Here is a 26576-nt window from a genome sequence, read left to right as displayed (position 1 = left end):
GAGACCAGACGGTTGCGCATCTGATTGGGTGTGAAGTGCCTTTATCGGCTGGCTATTGTTTTCCTACAGCCTACCGACAACTAATCTACAGACACTACTACCTGCCACACCTGACCTACTGTTATGCAAAGTAGCCAGGTGGGTATTTGGCACACAAATCGAGTGGAACACATTCCCGTGTTTACACACTTGCACATCCGTGCTTGTGCGTGCGTGCACATGCTCAAAAGACTGGTGGGACGGTGTGGTACCGCGTGCAATGACCAATGCAACACTGAGCGCAGGACACGTCACTGTGGTGAGAATCATCCCAGAACCTAGCTCAGTATTAAACTGCAGTTAATCTCTGTACATACATAACATGATGAGCTGGGTATACAGCTTTGTCTCATCACTTATTGCGATTGGCGCTAAGTTATGGACGCATCTGTGCAATTCCTTGATTTGCATACTTACTTTAGTGAATTGGACTTTGAGACTGAGCGAATTACGCCATTGAACCACAAATAATGATACTATTAGAGGCAGCTGTTTGGTCTTTGTTCATAGAGAATTAGTCATTAGTGAGTGTAGTTACATGCATTCTCGCTTCCTCAGCATGTACATGTCTCTGTTCATTCTTTAGATAACCTTCCTGAAGCATGTGTATTCATTATGTTACTACATGCAGTCATTAATACCTATTATTGTTAAATGCACACAATGAAAAAAATAAGAAGATTTTGCAACAAAAAAGGGGCCTATTTAAAGTGTAGCCTACACTATCTAGGCTATATTTACAGTATGATGACAGGTGTTTTTGAAATATTTAAACAAAACTATAAAATAAACACTGATGGTCATTGAAACGTTTTAACAAGAATGTTTTTATTAATGCTTTAAAATCCGTTGCAAAAATTGGATGCTCTACAGGTACATTTCATCTCAACCATTGTATATGCCTCTGACACACTTTATATACATTATACAGTATGTGACATCATACATTACAATAATTCACCATTGAAACACAAGCTGTTCAGTATTTTTCAGTTCTGCTACTGGCAGTGCTCCAGATATGTCAGTCACCACTTTGGTCCCAGGCAGCATATATGTTCATACTGCTGGATTGCCTTGGAATTATCTGTGCACCTTCATGAATGCCAAATGATGACACCTATGACTTTTGGTGACCCAATGGCCTTTCCTCTAGCGCAGAGGTGGGCAACTTTGATGATGGAGAGGGTCACTATATTTCCACACTCACTCCAGAGGGCCACATTTCATATACTGTCGGGCCGTATATCACACAAAAGTTGCAAAAATAGCAGATCTCAAAACACATCGCAGAGCTTTTAGATCTGCTTTTTTTTATTTTATTGGAATTCAGATTTGTTTTGCCATTTTTTTATTGGAATCCTGAAAAGTAATTATTTTATTTTATTTATTTCAAATGCATTTAGTTATACTTATGTTAACTTTATGAACTTAAATACAAATACATTGGACATAAAAAAGACAATAGAATTGTAATACTAGTCATTAAGCTACTACTAATATAGACTGGAAGTAATTAAAGCAGGTCATGTTTGCAATTATAACAGCTAAAATAAATAAATAATATTCCGATATTAACCTGCGGGCCGCATTAAGTGTAGGTGGGGGCCACATGTGGCCCCTGGGCCGCCAGTTCCCATGTATTCTCTAGCACCACCATTAGGCCAAACTTTCCATGTGCACACATGTTGCCTTAAATCTAAAGCAGTCACTGACTGCTCATGTTACTCTTTTACCTGCTTTTTACTAACTTTACAAAAATTTACAGAAAATCGGGACGAACCACTTACGTCAGGTGCCAGTAGGCTAGTTTATGGCTGCTCTGCTAACGTCAACAGACGTCAGACGGACGGAAAGGCAGCAGCAGCTGACTGACACCGCAGCAATGATTGTGCCACCTACAGTGCAGCGCTCCGTGGATTGGTGTATAGGTAGACTAGGGGTCATCCGAGTTCCCAGAAGCTCTGGGCTGCTAAGTGGGATTTTTAGACTCTTCTGTCGATATAATACTTCTGTTTGGGCCCTAAAACACTCCAGTAATACATAGTTGTATGCATACAGTATCATTTGCCCACAGCCTTCATTCTATATTGGTTATATAATATAAACCAGTATAGAATATTTTTCCTTTGAATTTGGAACACACTCACTCACACACACACACACACACACACACACACACACATGCACGCACGCGCTCTCACACACACACACACACACACACACACACACACACACACACACACACACACACACACACACACACACACACACACACACACACACACACACACACACACACACACACACACACACACTGTAGTACAGTAGTTGCAAACAATGATGGCATAATGAGAGTGGATGTGTTGCATTGTAAACCCATGAAGCGACAGATCACATTGATTGTGAACTTTCCGAAATTTACTGCAATGACCTTTTTATGATATAGAGGCCATGTCATGTACTTCGTCAGTACAGGAGTTACATATTATACTTCGGAGTAATCGCTGTATATGGAAGCCAAGTCTTTCCCATACATAGGTCGATAATAAAAGGGCAACTATGTCACGGTGGGTAGACAGGAAATGAACAGTGTTATTGTGATAAAGGAGACGGACGCACACTGTATTCCAGGGCTGGTTGGCCGTCTATGACTACAGTAATGTGTTGGCTGAGCCACTAGTGTAACTTTTAGGATGGATGGACCACTCAACAGTGGGGCCAGCTCTATAAACAAAGACTGATGATGAAGTTACTCTACCGGTCGGCCGGCTCACCTAACAACAAATAAGCCAATCACAGAGCAATGCTCCCTCCAGGCTATGGGATGTAGTCTATCCTAATAACCAACCTTTTCTTATCACTTGACGCCATGTCTGGTGCTACATGGTTGTGTCCATATCAGTGCGAGTACCAGTGGTGTAAAGTAACTAAGTACATGGACTCAAGTACTGTACTTATACAATTTTGAGGTATGTCCTACTTTACTGGAGTGTTTCCAGTTTTTTGTACTTTTACTTCTACTCCACTACATCTCACATTTTGATGCCAATACTTTTGTACTTAAATTCAAATACATTTTGAATTCTGGACTTTTACTTGTAACAGAGTATTTCTACATTGCAGTATTAATACTTTTACTTAAGTAAAACATTTGAGTACCTTCTCCACCACTGGAGTACTCACATTTTCCTGAAAACTAGTGTGGAAAGAAAATGTGTGAACTGGAAAACAAACAGAAAATAATAATAATTATGAGCACAGGTTTTGAGTATAAAGATCTTTTCAATTTTCGAAAGAGAGAGAGAGAGAGAGAGCGAGAGAGAGCTAGCTACAGTACTTGCGGAGATTTCATGAATACACTTATTTTTTACAGTCTGTGTAGTAGCTGCACAGTCATTTTTCTGATAAAAAAAGGTCACGCTTGATCAGATGACAGACATCCGTTTATTCATAATGGTGGATGTACTGTAGCTCCTGTAGAGAGTTGATTAGCTGTCTGGATGAACTCATGCAGCTCCAGTCTGTAGTTCCTCTGTGGAGCTCAGCGGTCTGTCGAGCAGAGACATGCATTTGTACAGCGAGGGCTCATGGGGCACTGTGGGGGACCAAGGTGCCTGAATGTTAACCCACTAAGACCTGAGGCAGATTATTCAAATGCTTCTAAATCAGTAGTTCTCAAAGGTTTTTGTGCCAAAGACCCCCAGATTAATATGTATTTGGTCGTGGACCCCCCCCCCCCTCCTGAAAATGTTTAGTGCCAGGGACCCCCAAAAGAGAAGATTTTTCTTTTCAAAGAGCGGTCACCTCTAGTTTGGACCACTGTTTTCTGTCATTACAATAAAACATAAAAAATGATTCAACATTAAAAAAATAATCAACATTAAAATTGTTTTAAATAAAAAATAGCAGATGTACAAGCTATGTTGTGATGTATACGCTATGCTGTGAGCTTGTAGATCTGCAAATTTCTAATAGCCAACGCTAAAATCTAAAATGACACAGATGCTTTCCCGGTTTTAATGGGTTAATTAATTAATTAATTAATATACATTTTGCTTTCAATTATATAATTACAGTTAAGTGCATTTATGATTTTGCCAGGTCCGATTAGATTAATACTTCAGAAGAAAAATCAGAAAACAGATTGAACTTTATATTGTCACATCACACGCTTACAAGGTAAAAGAGAATGGGTGAATTATTTTGGTGCGATCAGCTCTCAACATTGCAGTTTCAGTCACTCCCGAGAGTCACTCCCTATCTCTCTCGTTTGACTCTGTTCCACAGATATACATATTGTGAAAATAGCAGATCTACAAGCAGATGCTTGCTTGTAGATCGGCTATTACATTTTTTTTGGCCTCTTTCTCATACTATTTGAGAAAATAAGGGCTGGGAGTCCCGACCCACAGGGTGAGAACCAGTGCTGATCTATATCATTCAAAAAAAAAAAAGTCTCGCTAGACAAGATTTCAATCTCGAGATTTCAATCTCGTCTAGCTAGACTTCTGTTTTTTTTTTTTTTTTTTTTTTTGCATAGTGTTCTGTCACTATGAACGTCAGATCTCACCATTTTTTTTTTTTTAAAGCTATTAAAATATGTGATCTAACCTAAGGCCTTTCCGCGCACCTTTTAAGCTGTGGCGGCTCAGGGGTGGAGTTATGAAAAATTTCTACTGTACCATTCATCCTAAGATATCATAACGTCATAGAAAAGGTAAGAAAACTTTAGTCCAAAATTCTCCTTTAAGGTCCTTACACACCGGGGCGAATTCTTCATGCGAATAAATACGTTTTTTTTTAAAACCTTATAAAGTCAATGCAAGCGTCCACATCAGTTTCGTGAAGCGAAAAAGCGTCTTTTAATTATTCGGAACGAGTCCGAATTTTGCGTATATTCGCATATTCGCCGGTGTGTAAGGACCTTTACACTTGGTTTAGTGTGGACTCATGCCTTCCACTTGATTTCGATTTTTTTTAAACAATATCTTTATAGTTATAGTGCATAGCCTACTGTATAGTAGACTATTGGCAAAGTGCAGAATCATAGAGTTCAGTCTGGGTAAGGCGATCCCTGAAGCCTATGAGACAGAGATGGATTCTTTGAAGAAGCCGTCATGCACAGTAAAATCCACAATGGTTTAATTTAACTCTGTTTTATGAGCTCTGAAAGCTCCTTCCAAGTACAAAAGTCACTGAGGATTTTATACTGTGTGATCTATCTTCTGCAGGGAGTCATTCTAAATTTAACCCATTCAATCCGGCAACGCATCTGTGTCATTTTAAGATTTCTTTGGCTATTAAAAAATAGCAGATCTACAAGCTCGTAGCGCGGCACCGAGTGCCACTCATATATATATGAGCTTGTATATCTTGCTATTTTTGAACAGCCAAAGAAATGTTAAAATGACACAGATGCGTTCCCGGTCTACATGGATTAAGGACCTGGTTACCCAGAAGTGGCGCTGATGTGTCACTTCTGTCTTCTTTTATTCATTCTATCTTCTATCGTCCTGTCCTCCTCCTTCTGCCTTCATTATACCTTCTGAGAGATTGCCTGTATACTTACTGTCAGTGGTGGAAGAAGTACTGGTATAGTAATACATAACCACAATGTAAACACTCTGTTACAAGTAGCCTAAAAGGCTTTTGAAAACCTTACTTGAGTTGAAGTACAAAAGTACTCACATCAAATTATACTTAAAGGGATAGTTCACCCAAAAAAATACTTATTTTCTATCAATTACACATCCCATGAAGCCTTGAATTCATGGATATTTTTTTGTTTTTGTCGCATTCCTAAGCCAATCATTGATGACTGGTGGAAAGATGCTAATGTCTCCGGTAGAAGACTCAAAGTTGACTTATTGGAATGCGACAAAAATCTAAAAATCTCCATGAATTCAAGTGTCCATGGGATGAGTAATCGATAGGGAAAAAAAGTAATTTTGGGGGTGAACTATATACTATACTACAAAAATCAGATCTACAAGCTCACAACGTGTCGCATTGCGATGTGTTGAGCTTGTAGATGAGCTGTTTTTCAAATATAGCCGAAATACAAAGTATAGGGCTTTTATTGTGTAGTGTATGTTTTGAAATAATAAGTAACTAGAAACTAAAGTTGACATTATGTAGTGGAGTAAAACGTACAATATTTACCTCTGAGATGTAGTGGGAAGTAGAAGTATAAAGTAACAAAAATAGAAATAATCAAGTAAAGTAAAAGTTTCTCAAAATTGCACAGTACTTGAGTAAATGTAGTTAGTTACTTTGCACAACTGCTTACTGTGAAATGTTTGATTGTCTAAACATAGATATATATATAAGTGTAACAGAGTGGTTGACAACCTCGGCCTGATGGCCTGAAACTCTTAATATCTCCCCCAAGCTCGAGAGAGTTCCCTTTGGCTTAGTGGTTAAGATGTTGGCTTTCCACGGTGGAGACCCGGGTTCGAAGCCCGGGCGTTACACATGCACATCGGCTATGCTTGCCAAGTCTTACTTGTAAGAGACGTATAGGCTACGGTGCTTGATTAAACTGGAGAAATAAAAGTCGATCAAATTATTTTAAACAGATAATCATAATTTAATTAACCCATTGAGACCTGAAGCCGATTCTACATGTCTCCTAAATCCCAACAGTATTCTGAAAAACCTATGTTTCTATATCAGTGGTTCTCAATCTTTTTCATGTCAAGGACCCCCAAAATGATATGTATTTGGCCGCGGACCCCCATCAAAATATGTGGTTCCAGGGACCCCCCAGAAGCAAAGATTTGAGTTAAAAATTTTCGCCTTAAAATATATATATATTCAAAGATTTGCACACATTTTCACGATTTTTCAAAAATAGCAGATCTACAAGCTCGTAGCGCGGCACTCGGTGCCGCGCTATGAGCTTGTATATCTGCTATTTTTGAATAGCCTAAAGTGTAAAATAATGCTTTTTAGCTCAAATCTAAAAATGACACAGTTCCAGGTCTTAATGGGTTAAATGAATGAATGCACTGGAGCTTGGGGATTAATTGCTAATATTGCTATCTCCATTCAGTTGGAGATAGGGTTCTATTCAGCCGTTTCTTCTGCTGTGGACACGCGCACACACACACGCACACACACACACACACACGCACACGCACACGCACACGCACACACACACACACACACACACACACACACACACACTGTCGCAGCCATTAGTCCCTCAAGTATTTGCTAGTGTCCCCACCTGGCCGGCCTCCTTATTAAATATTGATACACTCATTCCCCATATTAGGCCTTAACGAGGCCGTGTGTTCGTGTCACAGTGCTTTAATGAGGAGAAGATCGGATGCATATTTAATGGAGCCGGCACATTCCCCTCCCCATAAACACTTTAATATGCCGCGCAGCGCTGCAGGGGTTCTGCTGGGTGGACCCTTTCTGCAGTGGTGGCAAAAGTGTTCACACTTTTTTACTCAAGTAAAAGTATTTGTGATGTGACAATGCATTGTGAGCTTGTAGATTGGCTATTTTCAAATTGCCAAAATGTATATAGGGAAGTGGTTAATGTATGTTTTGTAATAATAATCAAAAAGAAGAAGGGGAAAAAAAAAGAACCTGCGTGTTCCAATGAGTCCAATGTTTTATTTAGTCAGGAGCTCTTGTTAATACCTACTTTGCATTGGTTTGATGTTTATAAAACCCACAGGCAGACTTTCAGTTGCACCTAAAAAAATAATCTATAAGCTCACAAGTAGGGCATAACATGAGAGGGGGGGGGGGGGGGGGGGGTGGTGGGGGTTGCTCACAGTAAAGGCTGCTCACAGTCAGTGACTTAATTTCTAAAAGCTAAGGTCCAGATCCAGCGTTGATTTCATTATGAGGTCACTGACTAGCTGGCTGAGCCAGCTGTTAGTGGCACTGTCTCATTTGCAAGGACAAATCCTTGTTACTGTAGGTAGGTGAGGCTATATATGGAACTATACAGGGCGAGGCTTTCGCCCTACTGGACTTGGGAAGCCCCCTTTTTTGACATTCTAATACAGCCCGAAAACCCTATTAGAGCACCTCTCTCAGTAGCCTGGTAAACCCCCCTCCCTCCGGAAATCTCATTTGCATTTGATTTCAGGAAGGAGTCTGGGATTGCTCACGGAGTAAAGCTGCCCGAACCCTGCGCGTTCGAACCAATCAGCGGCTGCTAGGGGCGGGATCATCCAATCACCTGCCTAGTAGCTTGAAAAAATGAAACTCTGTCTGTCATCGATTCTGCGACCGGAGTCTCAGATGGAAGTAGGCTGTGAAACAAAATGTGTGTCGCAAGCTTCTTCCATTTTCAGAGCAGTGTGTCAGGACACACACGGTCAAAAACAAAAGAGTGAGTAGCGTCCACACACGTCCATTTGGCATGACTGTTGCTGCGGTAAAATAAAATAAAAACATCTTGTGAGTGTGGACTGTTTCCATAGACTGTTCACTGAGAGTTTGCAAGTGGTGAAACTGGTCGCTTCTTTTGGGCTTGTTTTCATAGACCTCGTCGCTTGTTTCTCTCACAGAATCTGGCAACACTGATCCTGCTAATATTTTGACAACATTAAAATGAATGCTCATTTACTATTTGCAAGTAACTAGTAATTTTTATAGGCTAATATACACTTTATATGGCTAATATGCCTATGCTGCCTTCTTGTTGTCTAATATAATCCACAAAATACATTAGTATAAACCCATTTTGTTTGAATATTTTATTAGGCAGAAATTGTTTTTTGTGATAATAAATTGGTAAAATCAGGCAAAAATATGAATTAAATAACATAACCCTAACCTAACTCCTAATCCTAACCCTAAAACCAAAATAAAGAAACCAAAAACTGGAAAAAAAAGTAACCCAATCCGCCCAGAACCGTGAAAAAAACGAACCCAATCCGCCCAGAACCGTCCTTCTCTTAATTTTTACTTACTTTAATGTACTTACTTTCATTTGGATTTTTGTATTTGCTTTGTTCAGGAGCCCAGGAAGACTAGAGGCGCATTCATGTGTCTCTAATGGGGGGATCCTTTAATAAACATAAACAAACATAAATACTGACAGTTAGAGCACGCTCAGCTTGGGATGTTCTGTCCCATAGACAGTATTTGGACACACACGGTGTTCAGAGCTCCAGGGCTCAGAGCTACGGAGCCCCGGAGAGTCCATTGACAGGAAAAAATAAGTATTTTGTGGCCACAATTTCTTTTTTTTGTTTTCTGTCAATGGCCTCCCCGGGGCTCCGTACTTAGCAGTGTGTGTGAGGACACGCAGTGTTCAGACTCAGAGCTCCAGGGCTCTGCAGTGAGAGCTGTTCACTGAGGAACGCACACGGCGCTCATGGGGCTCCAGGCCTCATAGAGAGAGCAGTGTGTGAGGACACTGTTGCACCGTATGGTGCTGTGGGGCTCCAGGACTCACAGTCTGTGAGGGCACACACACACACACACACACACACACACACGGTACCATGCCTGGCGGTGTGTGCTAATGACATAGTTAGGCAGGCTGGTGTGCTAAAAGGCACGCACGCACGCACGCACTCACACACACACACACACACACACGCACACAACCAAATCAGAAGACATTAACCCATCCGATCCGGGAACGCATCCGTGTCATTTTAAGATTACTTTGGCTATTTTTTTTAAATCATGACATTTTTGAAAATCTTTACAAAATGTCTTCTAAATCCTAACAGTTTTTTGAAAGAAATATAGCGTGTTGCTATATCAGTGGTTCTCAAACTTTTTCATGTCAAGGACCACCCAGCATTATGTTTTTGGCCTCCGATTACCATCAAAATCTGTTGTTCCAGGGACCCCGAGAAACAAAGATTTTAGTTGAAAATGTTGTTTAAAAAAATACATGTATTATTCAAAGATTTGCACAAATGTTCAATTTGAGTGCCGCGCTACGAGCTTGTAGATCTGCTAGTTTTGAATAGCCAAAGTATAAAATAATGCATATGGCTCAAATCTAAAATGACACGGATGCGTTGCCGGATTGAATAGGTTAAAACAATCCCTTTTCTGTGTATTCGTATACGTGCACATAAACACACAGCCTACCCCGCACACTCCCGCTTATTATCCAATCACCAAAACTAACCCGATTTGCGGCTTGGCACCCACCCAGACACCAGGCTACTAGGACGGTGGCACATTAAAAAGCCATTACGCCGTCATTAGCAGTAGCGGCGGGCGGAGGAGGCTGTCCAGTGTTAGAGCCCCCGGGCCCCGGGGCAACCAGCGACATGCAGCAACATAACCCACTGTTTTCTTCAGCTCCTCCACATAATGAACTCCACTGTGTCTCTGAGATTAGCCTGTAAGCTCCTGTCTGTCTCTGAGAGGATGAGTCAGGCCCCCCTCTATTATAGACCTGGTTGGCACAGGGGCAGAGCTGACAGCTAAGAGGATGGAGGGATGCTGGTGAAAGAGGAAAGGACCATACGGGGTGAAACAGGGTGACTTATTTTTGGGGGGTTTGGCGCTGGGTTTGATAATGATTAACTGCCAAAGAAAGTGCACAATCAGGTCTGTTTGATAAAGGAGAGCATTTTTTTTACTCAAGTAAAAGTATCAATACGGCAATGTCGAAATACTCTGTTACAAGTAAAAGTCCGGAATTCAAAATTTACTTGAGTAAGGAAGTACAAAAGTATCGGTATCAAAATGTACCAAAAGTAGAAAGTACTCATTATGCACAATGTTCCATTTCACAAGGTTTCAAATGTATAAAATGTAACAAATCTTTTGAAAATAGCATATCTACAAGCTCTCCATGCATCGCATCGCATTGCAACGCATTAGTGAGCTTGTAGATCAGCTATTTTCAAATGGCCGAAACAAATGGCCGTAACTAGTGACTAAAGTTTTCAAATAATTGTAGTGGAGTAAAAGTGCAATATTTTCCTCTGAGTGTCCAAGACAAATTTCTCCCACGGGAGACAAGATAAAGTAACCTTGAACCTTGAGATGTAAAAGTAATGGAAATTGGAAATACTCCAGTAAAGTAAAAAAAAATCACACCCAGTGTGAAGTGGGCGGTGTGGTCATCACAGTGGTCATCACAGTGATGGAAGCTCACTTCCAAAAAAAAATTATTTTTGGAAGTGCATAGTCCTATTTATAGGTTACTAATGTCATCATGTGTATCGCTAGCCAATCACAGTGCTGAATAGAGTCAGCCAATAGAGTCAGCCAATCACAGCACAGCTAGGGGTGTACTAATGAGCCAATCACAGTGCAGAGAATGAGGTGTCCCAACCCCACTTATAGGGGCGGCTACACCGCCCAAAAATACCTCAAAATTCTACTTGAGTAAATGTACTTACTTAGTTACATGTACTTTAGTTTGAGAGAGAGAGAGAGAGAGAGAGAGAGAGAGAGAGAGAGAGAGAGAGAGAGAGAGAGAGAGAGAGAGAGAGAGAGAGAGAGAGAGAGAGAGAGAGAGAGAGAGAGAGAGAGAGAGAGGAGAGAGAGAGAGAGAGAGAGAGAGAGAGAGAGAGAGAGAGAGAGAGAGAGAGAGAGAGAGAGATTCATTTGACTCATTAATAGTGCATGTGCAGTATACAGTAGGAGTAGGGCTTGTTTATGGTCGCTGTGAGTTTTTGTTTCAGAACAATTGTATCTCACCAGGTACACGATTTGTTCAAAGAATGGTATTATTGTACAGTAAAGGAGTTTAGGATAAATGTATGCCAGGATAATGATGACAACAACATAATCATTGCACAACATAATTCAAAAAATTGGAAGCACAACATTTGCAATTTAATACAAACTGCAGCTCCAGTACGTAAGCAGCCGTGTGTATTTATTGGAGTAAATGTGGAAGCTTTCATTTCAGATTGTATGTGAAACCTTTGAACAGCAAAGTGTAGTGATCTGCCGTTCCCAAAGGAAATAGGTCTATGATGTTACTGTATTGCGGGTTTGTGAAGTTTTAATGAGTTTCTAAAATTATAATGTGCTATTTGTAAATCCTGCATACAACATTTCTATACGGAAGCTTAGATTCGGCAAGTGCTGTCCCCCAGCCTTATTACTGTATGGTGCTGTCCCCCAGCCATATACTGTATGGTGCTGTAATCTCAAAACAATTTAAACGTTTAGGAGGAAGCAAAACACTCCTTGATGTGCAATCCCCTCCTATCCCCCAGTGGTATACAGTGGTGGAAAGTAACTAAGTACATTTACTTAAGTACTGTACTTAAGTACAATTTTGAGGTATTTGTACTCTACTTGAGTATTTCCAATTTCTAATACTTTTACTTCTACTCCACTACATCTCAGAGGCAAATATTGTACTTTTACTCCACTACATTTATTTGAAAACTTTAGTTACTAGTTACTTTGCAGATATACATTATTATATTATTAAACATACATTAACCACTTTAACCCTATTTTATACCTAGGCTATTTGAAAATAGCCGATCTACGAGCTCACAACGCGTCGCAGCGCGACGCGTTGTGAGCTTGTAGATCTGCTATTTTCAAATATTTTGTACTTTTACTTTTGATACTTTAAGTACATTTTGATGCCAATACTTTTGTACTTTTCCTCAAGTAAATTTTGAATTCTGAACTTTTACTTGTAACAGAGTATTTTTATATTGCAGTATTGGTACTTTTACTTAAGTAAAGAATTTGAGTACTTTTTCCACCACTGGTATAGCAACAGTCTATCAAGGAATGAAAACTATGGGACACTCCGTCTTCAGGTGAAGAAACCTTTAAAATGGTTTATTAGAGCAATTAGAGGCAACAGATAAGGCCGGTCTCTTTTCCAGCATGACTTTTCCCCCCCCAACAAAACGAGAAAACCCCCAAAGCAGAGATGATGTAATATGTCTGTCTGTTAATGGAGCTATACTGTAGTGTAGCTGCTGTAGCATCCATTGTGACAACCTTAACATCAGCTGATATAGGGCATAGCAGTGCATGCGGCCATGGTGTGGTTCCACCCAAAAGAAGCCCATTCGTTTTTCCCACAGAGATTTCCAAAAATATTTATATCAATTATTTTAAGCCTAGAATCAAGCCATCCAGGCTCCTGGTGAATCATGACCATAAAACATTTGATTCTGTGGAGAAGAAAACAAAACAAATACCTTTTGTTTTGCGTTTTTCAATTATTTTAAAATGTTGTACATTGGTGATTAAATAAAGAAAACAGCAGCAACGCTGTGCACCTAAATCCTGACCCTAAATATAGTGCATAAACAGAATCTGGAGACAAAAATAAGCTAACAAATTGCTGCCAGACGGCTCCAAAAATGAATCACCAAAAAGGAGACAACCTCACTGCTGCATAGAGCTCTAAAAATGAGCCATTTTCCTGCTGGATGTTTCTGTCTTGACTGACACGGAGGTGGTGGGTGAAATCAATACGGGTCCATCTCCTCTCTCCACTGGAGCTCCTGGCACAAAGAGCAGACAGCTCTGGATGCCAGCCTGCAGGAGGTCTAATACAATCCATCCATCTACCACTGTCTCCTCCTCCTCGTCAGACAAGAATGTCCGCAGTGGAGGCACCCTCCACAAAAACAGTGGTGGAAAAAGTAATTTCTTTTTTTAACTTAAAGTTGTACAATGCAAATTCACAACTAACGATTTTTAGCAACCTCTGCTGGTCACTACCGTCACTGCATACAATTTCCGTGGTCCTCGATTACCCAGAATTCCATTCGTTTTCACGATCTTCTAATCCTACATTCTCTTAAAATCAGCGTGAGGTTCCTTTTTGTTATTAGCGCGATAGTTCCTGGCCAAACAGGAAACCGTTGCGGTAGTTCCTGGCCAAACAGGAAACCAGTGCATTTCCACCTCCGTTTTCCGGCCAGATGACGTCATTTCCCCGGGAAAGTCCCCCCAGTCCACGTTCAATATAAAATATATAAATAAAAGGCTTCCGGGGGTGAAATTCATGGAGTGGGTGTTGTGAAACTTTTGCCACTCACAAAAGATATACAATTTAACTTTAGTTTTGTTGAAAACGTTACCTAGTATGCCTTTAAGTAAAAGTATCAATACTGCAATGTAGAAGTAAAAGTCCAGTAATCAAAATGTACTTGAGTAAAAGTACAAAAGTATTGGCATCAAAATATACTTAAAGTACCAAAAGTAAAAGTAGCCTACTCATCGTGCAGAATGTTCCGTTTCACAAGGTATAAATGTATTAAAATCTTTTGAAAATAGCAGATCTACAAGCTCAGAACGTGTCGCAGCGCATTGTGAGCTTGTAGGTCGGCTTTTTTCAAATAGCCACAGTTTAAATAGAGGTGGTTAATAATAATTCAAATCTAAAAAATAACTAGTACGTTTTCAAATAATTGTAGTGGAGTAAAAGTACAATATTTGCCTCTGAGATGTAGTGGAGTAGAAGTAAAAGTATTGAAAATTGGAAATACTCAAGTAAAGTAAAACTACCTCAAAATTTGACTTAAGTACAGTACTTCAGTAAATGTCATTAATTACTTTCCACCACTGCCCACAAAGGCAGATTCTTGATCTGTCTGTATAGCCTGCATGGACTGTAGCCCTAGTGTCCAGCAACTGTTCATTTGTGTCAAACCTCTGAAAAAACATCCAATGAATATTTCACTCACACGTGTCACTTTTATGCGTGTTATGTGAGAAAGGAAGTGCAGATTGAAGTTGAATTTGTTTGCCTGACTGCCTTCAATTTAAACAACTTTGAAGAGATATTAGATTAAACCATTTTCCAACTGTTTTAGTTCTGCTCTCTGCTCACCTTTCTTTTGAAATAAATGAGCACGGAGGAGTTGTTTTCCCTCAGTTTGCTTTCTTTCCCTTTCCTTTTCTTTTTCTGTTTTTGACATCTTGAATTCATTTTCTAGGGGAAAGACATAGTGGTGGTGCTGCTACAGCATCAGCAGTCACTCCACTGTATCATTAGAGCTGTGTTAGAGAATCATTTAGGGAAAGTGTCGGTACGTCAACTGGCTTTACGCACAGCAGCACCATGTGAACAGCCTGCTTTCCATTTACTGTATGTATATTTTTCATAAATGCACCTACTTTATCAGGTCATTTCAACCAGTGGCGCAGCCAGAATGCTAGTATAGGCTGGGCCTAGGCAGGAGCGGGTGGGCACGCATGCACGCACGCGTGCCCCGACCCATCCGCGCATGCGTTTTTGGGGCGGATTTTGATACTTTTTTTTTTTTTTCTTTTTTTCTGTTTTAGGTTAGGGTTATGTTATTTAATTCTTATTTTTGCCTGATTTTACCGATTTATTATCAAAACACAAAACTTAATATTTTTTTAAATGTCCCCAAAAAAAACGATTGGGTGGGCCAGCTTTCTATATGGGTGGGCCACGGCCCACCCATGGCTGCGCCCCTGATTTCAACACCCATACACTGTACATGCACGCATGCGTTTCCATTGATCCCAGTCTATGTCAGCGGCTCTCTGAATCCATGGACAGTTTTAAAAGAAAACTTAAGACACATCCTTTTTAGCATTGCCTTTACCTAGGGTTTAGCATTACTCCTTTTTTATTTCTATGTTTATTGCATTTTCTTTTACATTTCCCCTTTGTGTTTTCTTACAAAACTTAATTGTCCTTTTTCCTTTCATTAATGTTTTTAAAATGTTTTTTTTTCATCTGTGAAGCACATTGGGTTTTAGTCATAGTCTTTTCCATTTAGTTTTAGTCATATTTCAGTCATCTGAAATGTTTTAGTTTTTGTCTAGTTTCAGTCGACAAAATATCATTAGATTATATAGACTAAATCTATACAGTTGATTTAGTCGACTAAAATGTATTGTCGACTAAAACATTGTCGCAGCGCGACGCGTTGTGAGCTTGTAGATCTGCTATTTTCAAATATTTTGTACTTTTACTTTTGATACTTCTTTTGATACTTTAAGTACATTTTGATGCCAATACTTTTGTACTTTTCCTCAAGTAAATTTTGAATTCTGAACTTTTACTTGTAACAGAGTATTTTTATATTGCAGTATTGGTACTTTTACTTAAGTAAAGAATTTGAGTACTTTTTCCACCACTGGTATAGCAACAGTCTATCAAGGAATGAAAACTATGGGACACTCCGTCTTCAGGTGAAGAAACCTTTAAAATGGTTTATTAGAGCAATTAGAGGCAACAGATAAGGCCGGTCTCTTTTCCAGCATGACTTTTCCCCCCCCAACAAAACGAGAAAACCCCCAAAGCAGAGATGATGTAATATGTCTGTCTGTTAATGGAGCTATACTGTAGTGTAGCTGCTGTAGCATCCATTGTGACAACCTTAACATCAGCTGATATAGGGCATAGCAGTGCATGCGGCCATGGTGTGGTTCCACCCAAAAGAAGCCCATTCGTTTTTCCCACAGAGATTTCCAAAAATATTTATATCAATTATTTTAAGCCTAGAATCAAGCCATCCAGGCTCCTGGTGAATCATGACCATAAAACATTTGATTCTGTGGAGAAGAAAACAAAACAAATACCTTTTGTTTTGCGTTTTTCAATTATTTTAAAATGTTGTACATTGGTGATTAAATAAAGAAAACAGCAGCAACGCTGTGCACCTAAATCCTGACCCTAAATATAGTGCATAAACAGAATCTGGAGACAAAAATAAGCTAACAAATTGCTGCCAGACGGCTCCAAAAATGAATCACCAAAAAGGAGACAACCTCACTGCTGCATAGAGCTCTAAAAATGAGCCATTTTCCTGCTGGATGTTTCTGTCTTGACTGACACGGAGGTGGTGGGTGAAATCAATACGGGTCCATCTCCTCTCTCCACTGGAGCTCCTGGCACAAAGAGCAGACAGCTCTGGATGCCAGCCTGCAGGAGGTCTAATACAATCCATCCATCTACCACTGTCTCCTCCTCCTCGTCAGACAAGAATGTCCGCAGTGGAGGCACCCTCCACAAAAACAGTGGTGGAAAAAGTAATTTCTTTTTTTAACTTAAAGTTGTACAATGCAAATTCACAACTAACGATTTTTAGCAACCTCTGCTGGTCACTACCGTCACTGCATACAATTTCCGTGGTCCTCGATTACCCAGAATTCCATTCGTTTTCACGATCTTCTAATCCTACATTCTCTTAAAATCAGCGTGAGGTTCCTTTTTGTTATTAGCGCGATAGTTCCTGGCCAAACAGGAAACCGTTGCGGTAGTTCCTGGCCAAACAGGAAACCAGTGCATTTCCACCTCCGTTTTCCGGCCAGATGACGTCATTTCCCCGGGAAAGTCCCCCCAGTCCACGTTCAATATAAAATATATAAATAAAAGGCTTCCGGGGGTGAAATTCATGGAGTGGGTGTTGTGAAACTTTTGCCACTCACAAAAGATATACAATTTAACTTTAGTTTTGTTGAAAACGTTACCTAGTATGCCTTTAAGTAAAAGTATCAATACTGCAATGTAGAAGTAAAAGTCCAGTAATCAAAATGTACTTGAGTAAAAGTACAAAAGTATTGGCATCAAAATATACTTAAAGTACCAAAAGTAAAAGTAGCCTACTCATCGTGCAGAATGTTCCGTTTCACAAGGTATAAATGTATTAAAATCTTTTGAAAATAGCAGATCTACAAGCTCAGAACGTGTCGCAGCGCATTGTGAGCTTGTAGGTCGGCTTTTTTCAAATAGCCACAGTTTAAATAGAGGTGGTTAATAATAATTCAAATCTAAAAAATAACTAGTACGTTTTCAAATAATTGTAGTGGAGTAAAAGTACAATATTTGCCTCTGAGATGTAGTGGAGTAGAAGTAAAAGTATTGAAAATTGGAAATACTCAAGTAAAGTAAAACTACCTCAAAATTTGACTTAAGTACAGTACTTCAGTAAATGTCATTAATTACTTTCCACCACTGCCCACAAAGGCAGATTCTTGATCTGTCTGTATAGCCTGCATGGACTGTAGCCCTAGTGTCCAGCAACTGTTCATTTGTGTCAAACCTCTGAAAAAACATCCAATGAATATTTCACTCACACGTGTCACTTTTATGCGTGTTATGTGAGAAAGGAAGTGCAGATTGAAGTTGAATTTGTTTGCCTGACTGCCTTCAATTTAAACAACTTTGAAGAGATATTAGATTAAACCATTTTCCAACTGTTTTAGTTCTGCTCTCTGCTCACCTTTCTTTTGAAATAAATGAGCACGGAGGAGTTGTTTTCCCTCAGTTTGCTTTCTTTCCCTTTCCTTTTCTTTTTCTGTTTTTGACATCTTGAATTCATTTTCTAGGGGAAAGACATAGTGGTGGTGCTGCTACAGCATCAGCAGTCACTCCACTGTATCATTAGAGCTGTGTTAGAGAATCATTTAGGGAAAGTGTCGGTACGTCAACTGGCTTTACGCACAGCAGCACCATGTGAACAGCCTGCTTTCCATTTACTGTATGTATATTTTTCATAAATGCACCTACTTTATCAGGTCATTTCAACCAGTGGCGCAGCCAGAATGCTAGTATAGGCTGGGCCTAGGCAGGAGCGGGTGGGCACGCATGCACGCACGCGTGCCCCGACCCATCCGCGCATGCGTTTTTGGGGCGGATTTTGATACTTTTTTTTTTTTTTCTTTTTTTCTGTTTTAGGTTAGGGTTATGTTATTTAATTCTTATTTTTGCCTGATTTTACCGATTTATTATCAAAACACAAAACTTAATATTTTTTTAAATGTCCCCAAAAAAAACGATTGGGTGGGCCAGCTTTCTATATGGGTGGGCCACGGCCCACCCATGGCTGCGCCCCTGATTTCAACACCCATACACTGTACATGCACGCATGCGTTTCCATTGATCCCAGTCTATGTCAGCGGCTCTCTGAATCCATGGACAGTTTTAAAAGAAAACTTAAGACACATCCTTTTTAGCATTGCCTTTACCTAGGGTTTAGCATTACTCCTTTTTTATTTCTATGTTTATTGCATTTTCTTTTACATTTCCCCTTTGTGTTTTCTTACAAAACTTAATTGTCCTTTTTCCTTTCATTAATGTTTTTAAAATGTTTTTTTTTCATCTGTGAAGCACATTGGGTTGCACTTGCTGTATATGAAACGTGTTATATAAATAAGAAATTATTTGATTTGATTTATGATAAACCCTATAGCAGCACAGTGGCCGACTAAACCATTATGTGGGGCGAGAGGAGCTACAGAATGACTCCATTATTTTGGACAAAACCGATTTATTCAGCCCCCCCGTTGGGGCCACGGGCACTCAGTCCCACTTCTCCCCCAATTCTGCTTGCATTCGGAGGACAATATACGGAATATAAATGGGACAATACATTATAGCAACTGGGGAATATACAATGCATGCAGCAGCAGGATGGCCAAATAGTGCAAACCAGTATTGATTTCGTCGACTAAAACTATGACGAAAAATGTTCGTCGACTACCTTTTTTCACTGACGAAAACTAAATAAAAACTAAACTATGATAACTAAAACTAAGACTAAATATATTATAATTTCGTCACCAAATAAAAACTAGACTAAAATGTTAGAGAGGGACTAGTGGAGAAGAGATACAGTAGAACTAAAAGACAAGTCATTTTATGTTTTGTTGCGCTAGGGTGTGCATGCTGAAAATAGCAGATCTACAAGCTCACAACGCGTCGCGCTGCGACGCGTTGTGAGCTTGTAGAGCGGCTATATTCAGCATGCAACCGAGTGTAAAATCACCCATTACGACGCCATCAAGGCACCGCCACAATACATTTTAGTCGACTAAATCAACTGTATAGATTTAGTCTATATAATCTAATGATATTTTGTCGACTGAAACTAGACAAAAACTAAAACATTTCAGATGACTGAAATATGACTAAAACTAAATGGAAAAGACTATGACTAAAACTAAATCAAAGTGTGCTGTCAAAATCAACACTAGTGCAAACACAATTGAATGTTACAGTATGTGGTGAACTATAGCCATTCTGAACTATATATAATCCAAATATACTGGTAAGAAAGAAAAGCAGGTGTGCTTCCTCTGGATGCCCTTTTTAGTTTAGGCAGCTATTCATATAACTTAAATCAAATACCACTGAAGTGGAAAAAGCGACACTCTAGCGTTCTCAATAAATGAGAATTTGTATCTGAGCCAGTCTTGCATCCTTTATTTTGGAGTGCCGCTTTTTCCGCTTTGGTGGTATTTGATTTAAATCCAAATATACTGTATGTGCATTAGTAGATCTGTCACCCCCCCCCCCCCCCCAACAAAAAAGAAAAGAAAAGCCAAAGAAAAGTGAGTATTTACAGGTTAAAGGCAGGTGACTTAGCATTTTGGTCATTGCTCAGGTTTTGACACAAAAAAAAAAAAACGCATTGGGTTCCCGAGGCTATTGCTCAGGTGACTGACAGTCTGAGCTATATATGGAAAAGCTCTTCGTGTGTGTCTCTCTGTTAGTCAAGTGGCTTTGTGACAGCGGCGCAGGAGTTTGCCTGATGACCACAGCGGCACAAACAGTCCAATTGCTGGACTGCTTTCTGCTCAGACACCTCCTGGAGTATGGAGTCCTCTTGCAGGGAAGGGGATACGAGGGGAGTGAAGTCCCTGTGGTGCGCTCGGCCCGAGCCACACCACCCCCTCTCTCTGCAAGGCTGGCTGGTCCCGGGGGAGGAGGGGCTATTCCTGTACCAAATGGCGATAGCCCCTGTCAGAATGCAGCTGTGTTGTATAGCAGAGTAGATGGATTTGCAGGGTCTTTCTGTGAGACTTTTAATTTCCTCAGCTGTCTGCAGGTGATACAGGTGCTGCCTAGCCTTCCTCGCCACAGTGTCTGTGTGCATGGTCCATGACAAAGACCTCAGTGACGTCACACACACGCACGTGCACGCACACTCAGTGGTGGAAAAAGTACTCAAATTCTTTACTTAAGTAAAAGTACCAATACTGCAATATAAAAATACTCTGTTACAAGTAAAAGTTCAGAATTCAAAATTTACTTGAGTAAAAGTACAAAAGTATTGGCATCAAAATGTACTTAAAGTATCAAAAGTAAAAGTACAAAATATTTGAAAATAGCAGATCTACAAGCTCACAACGCGTCGCGCTGCGACGCGTTGTGAGCTCGTAGATCGGCTATTTTCAAATAGCCTAGGTATAAAATAGGGTTAAAGTGGTTAATGTATGTTTAATAATATAATAATGTATATCTGCAAAGTAACTAGTAACTAAAGTTTTCAAATAAATGTAGTGGAGTAAAAGTACAATATTTGCCTCTGAGATGTAGTGGAGTAGAAGTAAAAGTATTAGAAATTGGAAATACTCAAGTAGAGTACAAATACCTCAAAATTGTACTTAAGTACAGTACTTAAGTAAATGTACTTAGTTACTTTCCACCACTGACGCACACACACACACACACCCACACACACACACACACACACACACACACACACACACACACACACACACACACACACACACACACACACACACACACACACACACACACACACACACACACACACACACACACACCACAAGGTTCTTCAAAGTGTTCACGCTCTCGCTCTCCACTCCCTCTCGTTCTCCACCTCCCCCCGTTGATCATGAAGGAGGTGTATAATACAACACCAAGCAATATAATGTATAACTACAGTATAATTATTTGCATTCACCACTGTCGTTGTTATAGCTGTGGTTTCTCGTCACTTGAGTTACAAGTGATGGACCTGTAAGGGTCCATTCTCAGAGTTATGAGGGTCATTGACTAATGAATACAAACTGGGGGTCCTTGAAAAAAGAAAGTTTGAGAACCACTGGCCGGTCGGACCGACTTCACGCCGGGCACCGCACTCCCTTGGCGATACAAATGTGCAGAGTTTGAAGCAGAGAGCCGCTCTTGTTGCTTCTCTGTTGTTGGTTTTTATATAGAAACCCACAAAACTATGCTAATGTACATGAAGCACCTCTAATCACCTTCACTTGTCTTATCTTCCGGTGCCTTGCAGGCACAGTGTGAGAGCTTAAAGCAGCTTATCGTTGCTGTCGGGCAGAAACCTCGTATCTCCACGTTTCATATTTTTATGTTTTATCGTAAATTAATGCCCTACTTCATCATACAAGAGTGTCGCGCCGCTACTACAATAGTGAAAAATGGCAGATCTACAAGCTCATGACGCGTCGCAACGCGAGACGTTGTTAGCTTGTAGATCTGCTATTTTACAATTTTTTTTTATCATAATAAAAAAAGCGGTTTTGGGCATACAAGGTTTCCGCCCGACAGAGACGTTATAATGTGACAGAGTTATCTCCTGATAAAGCCTGCTGATGAATGCAGCTGCTTTGCAGAAGCCATTACTGCTGTGTGTGTGTGCTTGTGTGTGTGTGTGTGTGTGTGTGTGTGTGTGTGTGTGTGTGCTTGTGTGTGTGCTACTCTGCAAGTGCCTGGCTTGTTTTCCTAATGAGCGCCCCCGTATTCCTACACACGCACTGACGCACATGCACACGCACACTCACTGAGCTATTCAAATTACACCAAAATAAACAGAGCAAACACACGCACGCACACGCACACACGCGCACACACACACACACACACAGCATCTGAAAGAGATGAGAAGTGGCATTTCATTAGATGATATTGCCTCTCATAATGGTGTAATATTATGCATTCTGTTGCTCTGCTTATTGTATAATGTAATGGAAGATAAAATAGGGGAAGAGAAGAGGGACAAACATAATATAATTCGTCTCCAAGGTGCTTACAATGCCAACAACTTTATTGTATTATGGTGTAGAGCACGGTGGGGATAAAAGTGAGACATATATATACATATATTTTTTTGTTCATTGGAGTTTGACAGAAGCATTCATTGCATGCATATCTCCAGCATAAAGCATAGCATTGCCTCATATAGATCCTAATTAAGAAAACAACTGTTAAATGACCAGTTTGTTTTAGTTTTTTTCCCCAAATGAAAAGGACAAGAATCCTACAAGACTAAAGTAAAATACGGAACAAATAAAAACAACAACAATACAAAAACAGAAAAAAAAACACATCGGTCAGCTGAACCATATAGATAATCTACAGTGCAATCAGGAAGACAGCACTCCTAAATGTGAGAAAGTATTTGATGTGGGGCGTGATATATGCCTCGTGCCCAAGTTTTGTGAGCAAGAAGTGGATGTATTTATTTTGTAATTTGAAAAGGTGGAAAACAGCTTAAAGTGGCCCCCAGCAAATTGATCACTACTAGCACAAAGTTCTCTAGATGACGTACAACTGAGGATTTTTGTTTTGTTATATTCATGTCTCTGTGCTGTTCTGTTGACGGTAAGGGCTGCCTGCGTATGCAAATATGTGTGTGTGATTCCACTGATATGATTGGAGGGGTAACTTTCCACCGGAGAATTTGCTTTCTTATTGGCTTCCCGGAAGAACTCGCGGGGCGTGGCCTCTGTAAGAAGGGCGTGTTATAAATCACACGTGATTCCCGTCGAAAGATGATTCCTGGGCTGGAATTTACGCTGGTTTCTACGTTCCATTGATAAATGAATTTACGCTGGTTTCTACGTTCCGTTGATAAATGAATTTACGCTGGTTTCTACGTTCCGTTGATAAATGAATTTACACTGGTTTCTACGTTCCGTTGATAAATGAATTTACACTGGTTTCTACGTTCCGTTGATAAATGAATTTAAGTCGGTTTCTACGTTCCGTTGATAAATGAATTAAAGCTGATTTCTACGTTCCATTGATAAATCAGCCTCTGTTTCTCGATCATTGGTGGGCTGTGGACAGTCCAGAAACCTGCCTACCAGTGACATCATCGGAAGGCAGGTTTGGTCATTTCAAACAATATTTATATTTTGTTCACGATTCTTTTGAAAATCACAGATCTACAAGTTCACACCGAATCAGGACGCATTGTGAGCTTGTAGATGTGGTATTTTCAAATAGCCTCAAACTGTTGGGGACCCCCTGGAACATTCTCAAGGACCACTGGGGGTCCCCGGACCCCACTTTGAGAAACACTGCTTTATAATTAACAAAACGGACCTGAGTTGCACTGTACTTGGTGTGCTCTTTTTTTGCCAGACCCAAGGGGTCGGGCTTACATGAGGCTTTGTACCTGTTTCGTCCATATATGGGCATGGTCACTTTGTCCTCCGGCCCCAGCCAAAAAAAAGTCTGTCACTTTGTCCTCCGGCCCCAGCCAAAAAGAAATCTATCCCCCAAAAAAGTCTGTCCATACATGGGCATAGAAGGGACACACGTCGTGCGAACCCCGGCCATTCAGATTTCAACCACTAGGGCCATGGTCACTTTGTCCCCCGGCCCCAGCCAAAGCAGTCTGTCCCCCTTTCGTCCCATTTCGTCACGAACTATTCATGACATCATTATTATGTCACAAGTATGTAATTAAGTAAAGCTCATCAACCACTGTACTCTTCATTCTGGGTCTGGCAGAACCAGGTCTCCTGGTCTTGTTTATCTACACCCAATCCTTTCGCCTCACATAGATTCATTTAAAAAATGATTAGATTGCATATATGGGCATATATGGAGACCGCTGTGTGTGTCCCGTTTATGCCCATATATGGTGATCCCTCAAGTCCTCAGTATGATGTCATAGTCTGGCCTCCAAGTAATGATGATGGGTGATACTCTGATCAGGCTGAAGCTATATGATGTCATAAACTATGACATCATGATATGAGTGACATCACACGAAGTCCGATATAAAAGTGTCGTAACGTTCTCCCGTCCGTTCGTCTCTCAGCGTAAACGCTTTTCCGTGCGCTGTTCATTATCCCGCCATATCAGAATCGCCAAGCTTTCTCGGCCCTCGAAAAGAAAAGATGCGTAACATCAAGCTCTTCAGCGGCAGCTCCCACCCGGACCTCTCCCGGAGGATCGCGGACCGCCTGGGCCTGGAGCTGGGCAAGGTGGTCACCAAGAAGTTCAGCAACGGGGAGACGTGCGTGGAGATCGGCGAGAGCGTGCGCGAGGAGGACGTGTACATCGTGCAGAGCGGCTGCGGGCAGATCAACGACCACCTGATGGAGCTGCTCATCATGATCCACGCCTGCAAGATCGCCTCGGCCTCGCGGGTGACGGCCGTCGTGCCCTGCTTCCCGTACGCCCGGCAGGACAAGAAGGACAAGAGCCGCGCGCCCATCACCGCCAAGCTGGTGGCCAACATGCTGTCCGGGGCCGGGGCCGACCACATCATCACCATGGACCTGCACGCCTCGCAGATCCAGGGCTTCTTCGACATCCCCGTGGACAACCTCTACGCAGAGCCCGTGGTGCTGAAGTGGATCCGGGAGAACGTGGCCGAGTGGCGCTCCTGCGTGGTGGTGTCTCCGGACGCGGGCGGGGCCAAGCGGGTGACGTCCATCGCCGACAGCCTGAACGTGGACTTCGCCCTGATCCACAAGGACAGGAAGCGGGCCAACGAGGTGGAGCGCATGGTGCTGGTGGGCGACGTGGCGGGCCGCGTGGCCGTGCTGGTGGACGACATGGCCGACACGTGCGGCACCATCTGCCACGCCGCCGACAAGCTGGCGCAGGCCGGCGCCGCCAAGGTGTACGTGATGGTGACGCACGGCGTGCTCTCTGGCCCGGCCGTGGCCCGCCTCAACCAGGCCAGCCTCCTGGAGGCCGTGGTGGTCACCAACACCGTGCCCCAGGACGACAACGTGAAGGACTGTCCCAAGATCCAGGTGATGGACATCTCCATCATGCTGGCAGAGGCCATCAGGAGGACGCACAACGGAGAGTCTGTGTCGCACCTCTTCGTCCACGTTCCTCTGTAGACATAGAGGCCTTTCTCACCTCTTCGTCCACGTTCCTCTGTAGACATAGAAGCCTTTCTCACCTCTTCGTCCATGTTCCTCTGTAGACATAGAGGCCTTTCTCACCTCTTCGTCCACGTTCCTCTGTAGACATAGAAGCCTTTCTCACCTCTTTGTCCACGTTCCTCTGTAGACATAGGAGCCTTTCTCACATGTTCATCCACCTCCCTTTTGTATTCATATTTTGCCGTCTTAATGACCATGTCTTATGTCTTAAAGGGAGACTAAGAGCCTAAATTTAAAAAAATATATATATATTTATTTAGCATTTTTTCCAGCTATCAGCCACTATATAATAGACCATATTCACACGCTGGCCATGTTGCTATTAAGTCAATGAAGTGCCACCCCGGTTGCCATGGCAACGGGGTGGCACTTTCAATGTTAAATTCCAAAATGGTCGCCGTGTGAATATGGTCTATTATGCAGGTGTGTTTTCCTGCATAAAGACACATCCCTCTGGCTGTATTTTGGTTTTGTTCCACTGTTTTTGTTGACATTCCACTGTTTATATTGACATTCCTCCATTTGCCTCATCTCATCTCTCAGGGACTGAAAAGTCTGTGGGGGGAGAGGGGGGGAGGCCGGGGCTCTTAATTGATCCCTTTGAACTTCAAAGGGGTTGTGCATTAGTTGATTGATTGGGCCATAAACGTGTCAACCTCGTTAGTGCTCTCTCTCTCTCTCTCTAATCAACGAATGCATCAGAGACA

At 41.3% G+C, this 26576-nt stretch overlaps 2 protein-coding genes across 5 annotated transcripts in view; both read left to right on the top strand.

The window, feature by feature from the left end:
* Positions 1-26576, top strand: part of cpne5b (copine Vb) — a gene marked incomplete at both ends in the record, with an annotated part of 314866 nt that overhangs the window by 203327 nt on the left and 84963 nt on the right. The window lies entirely within an intron of this gene.
* Positions 24865-25824, top strand: LOC308082308 (ribose-phosphate pyrophosphokinase 1-like; the record flags this gene model as incomplete). Its single annotated transcript, XM_080424023.1, has 1 exon — positions 24865-25824. One exon carries the CDS (start codon positions 24865-24867, stop codon positions 25822-25824), a length of 960 nt encoding a protein of 319 aa, XP_080280149.1.

Source organism: Gymnoscopelus braueri (genome assembly GCF_963280865.1).
Source record: "Gymnoscopelus braueri genome assembly, chromosome: 3".
Classification (NCBI taxonomy): domain Eukaryota; kingdom Metazoa; phylum Chordata; class Actinopteri; order Myctophiformes; family Myctophidae; genus Gymnoscopelus; species Gymnoscopelus braueri.
This window is presented reverse-complemented; position numbering and strand designations above follow the sequence as displayed.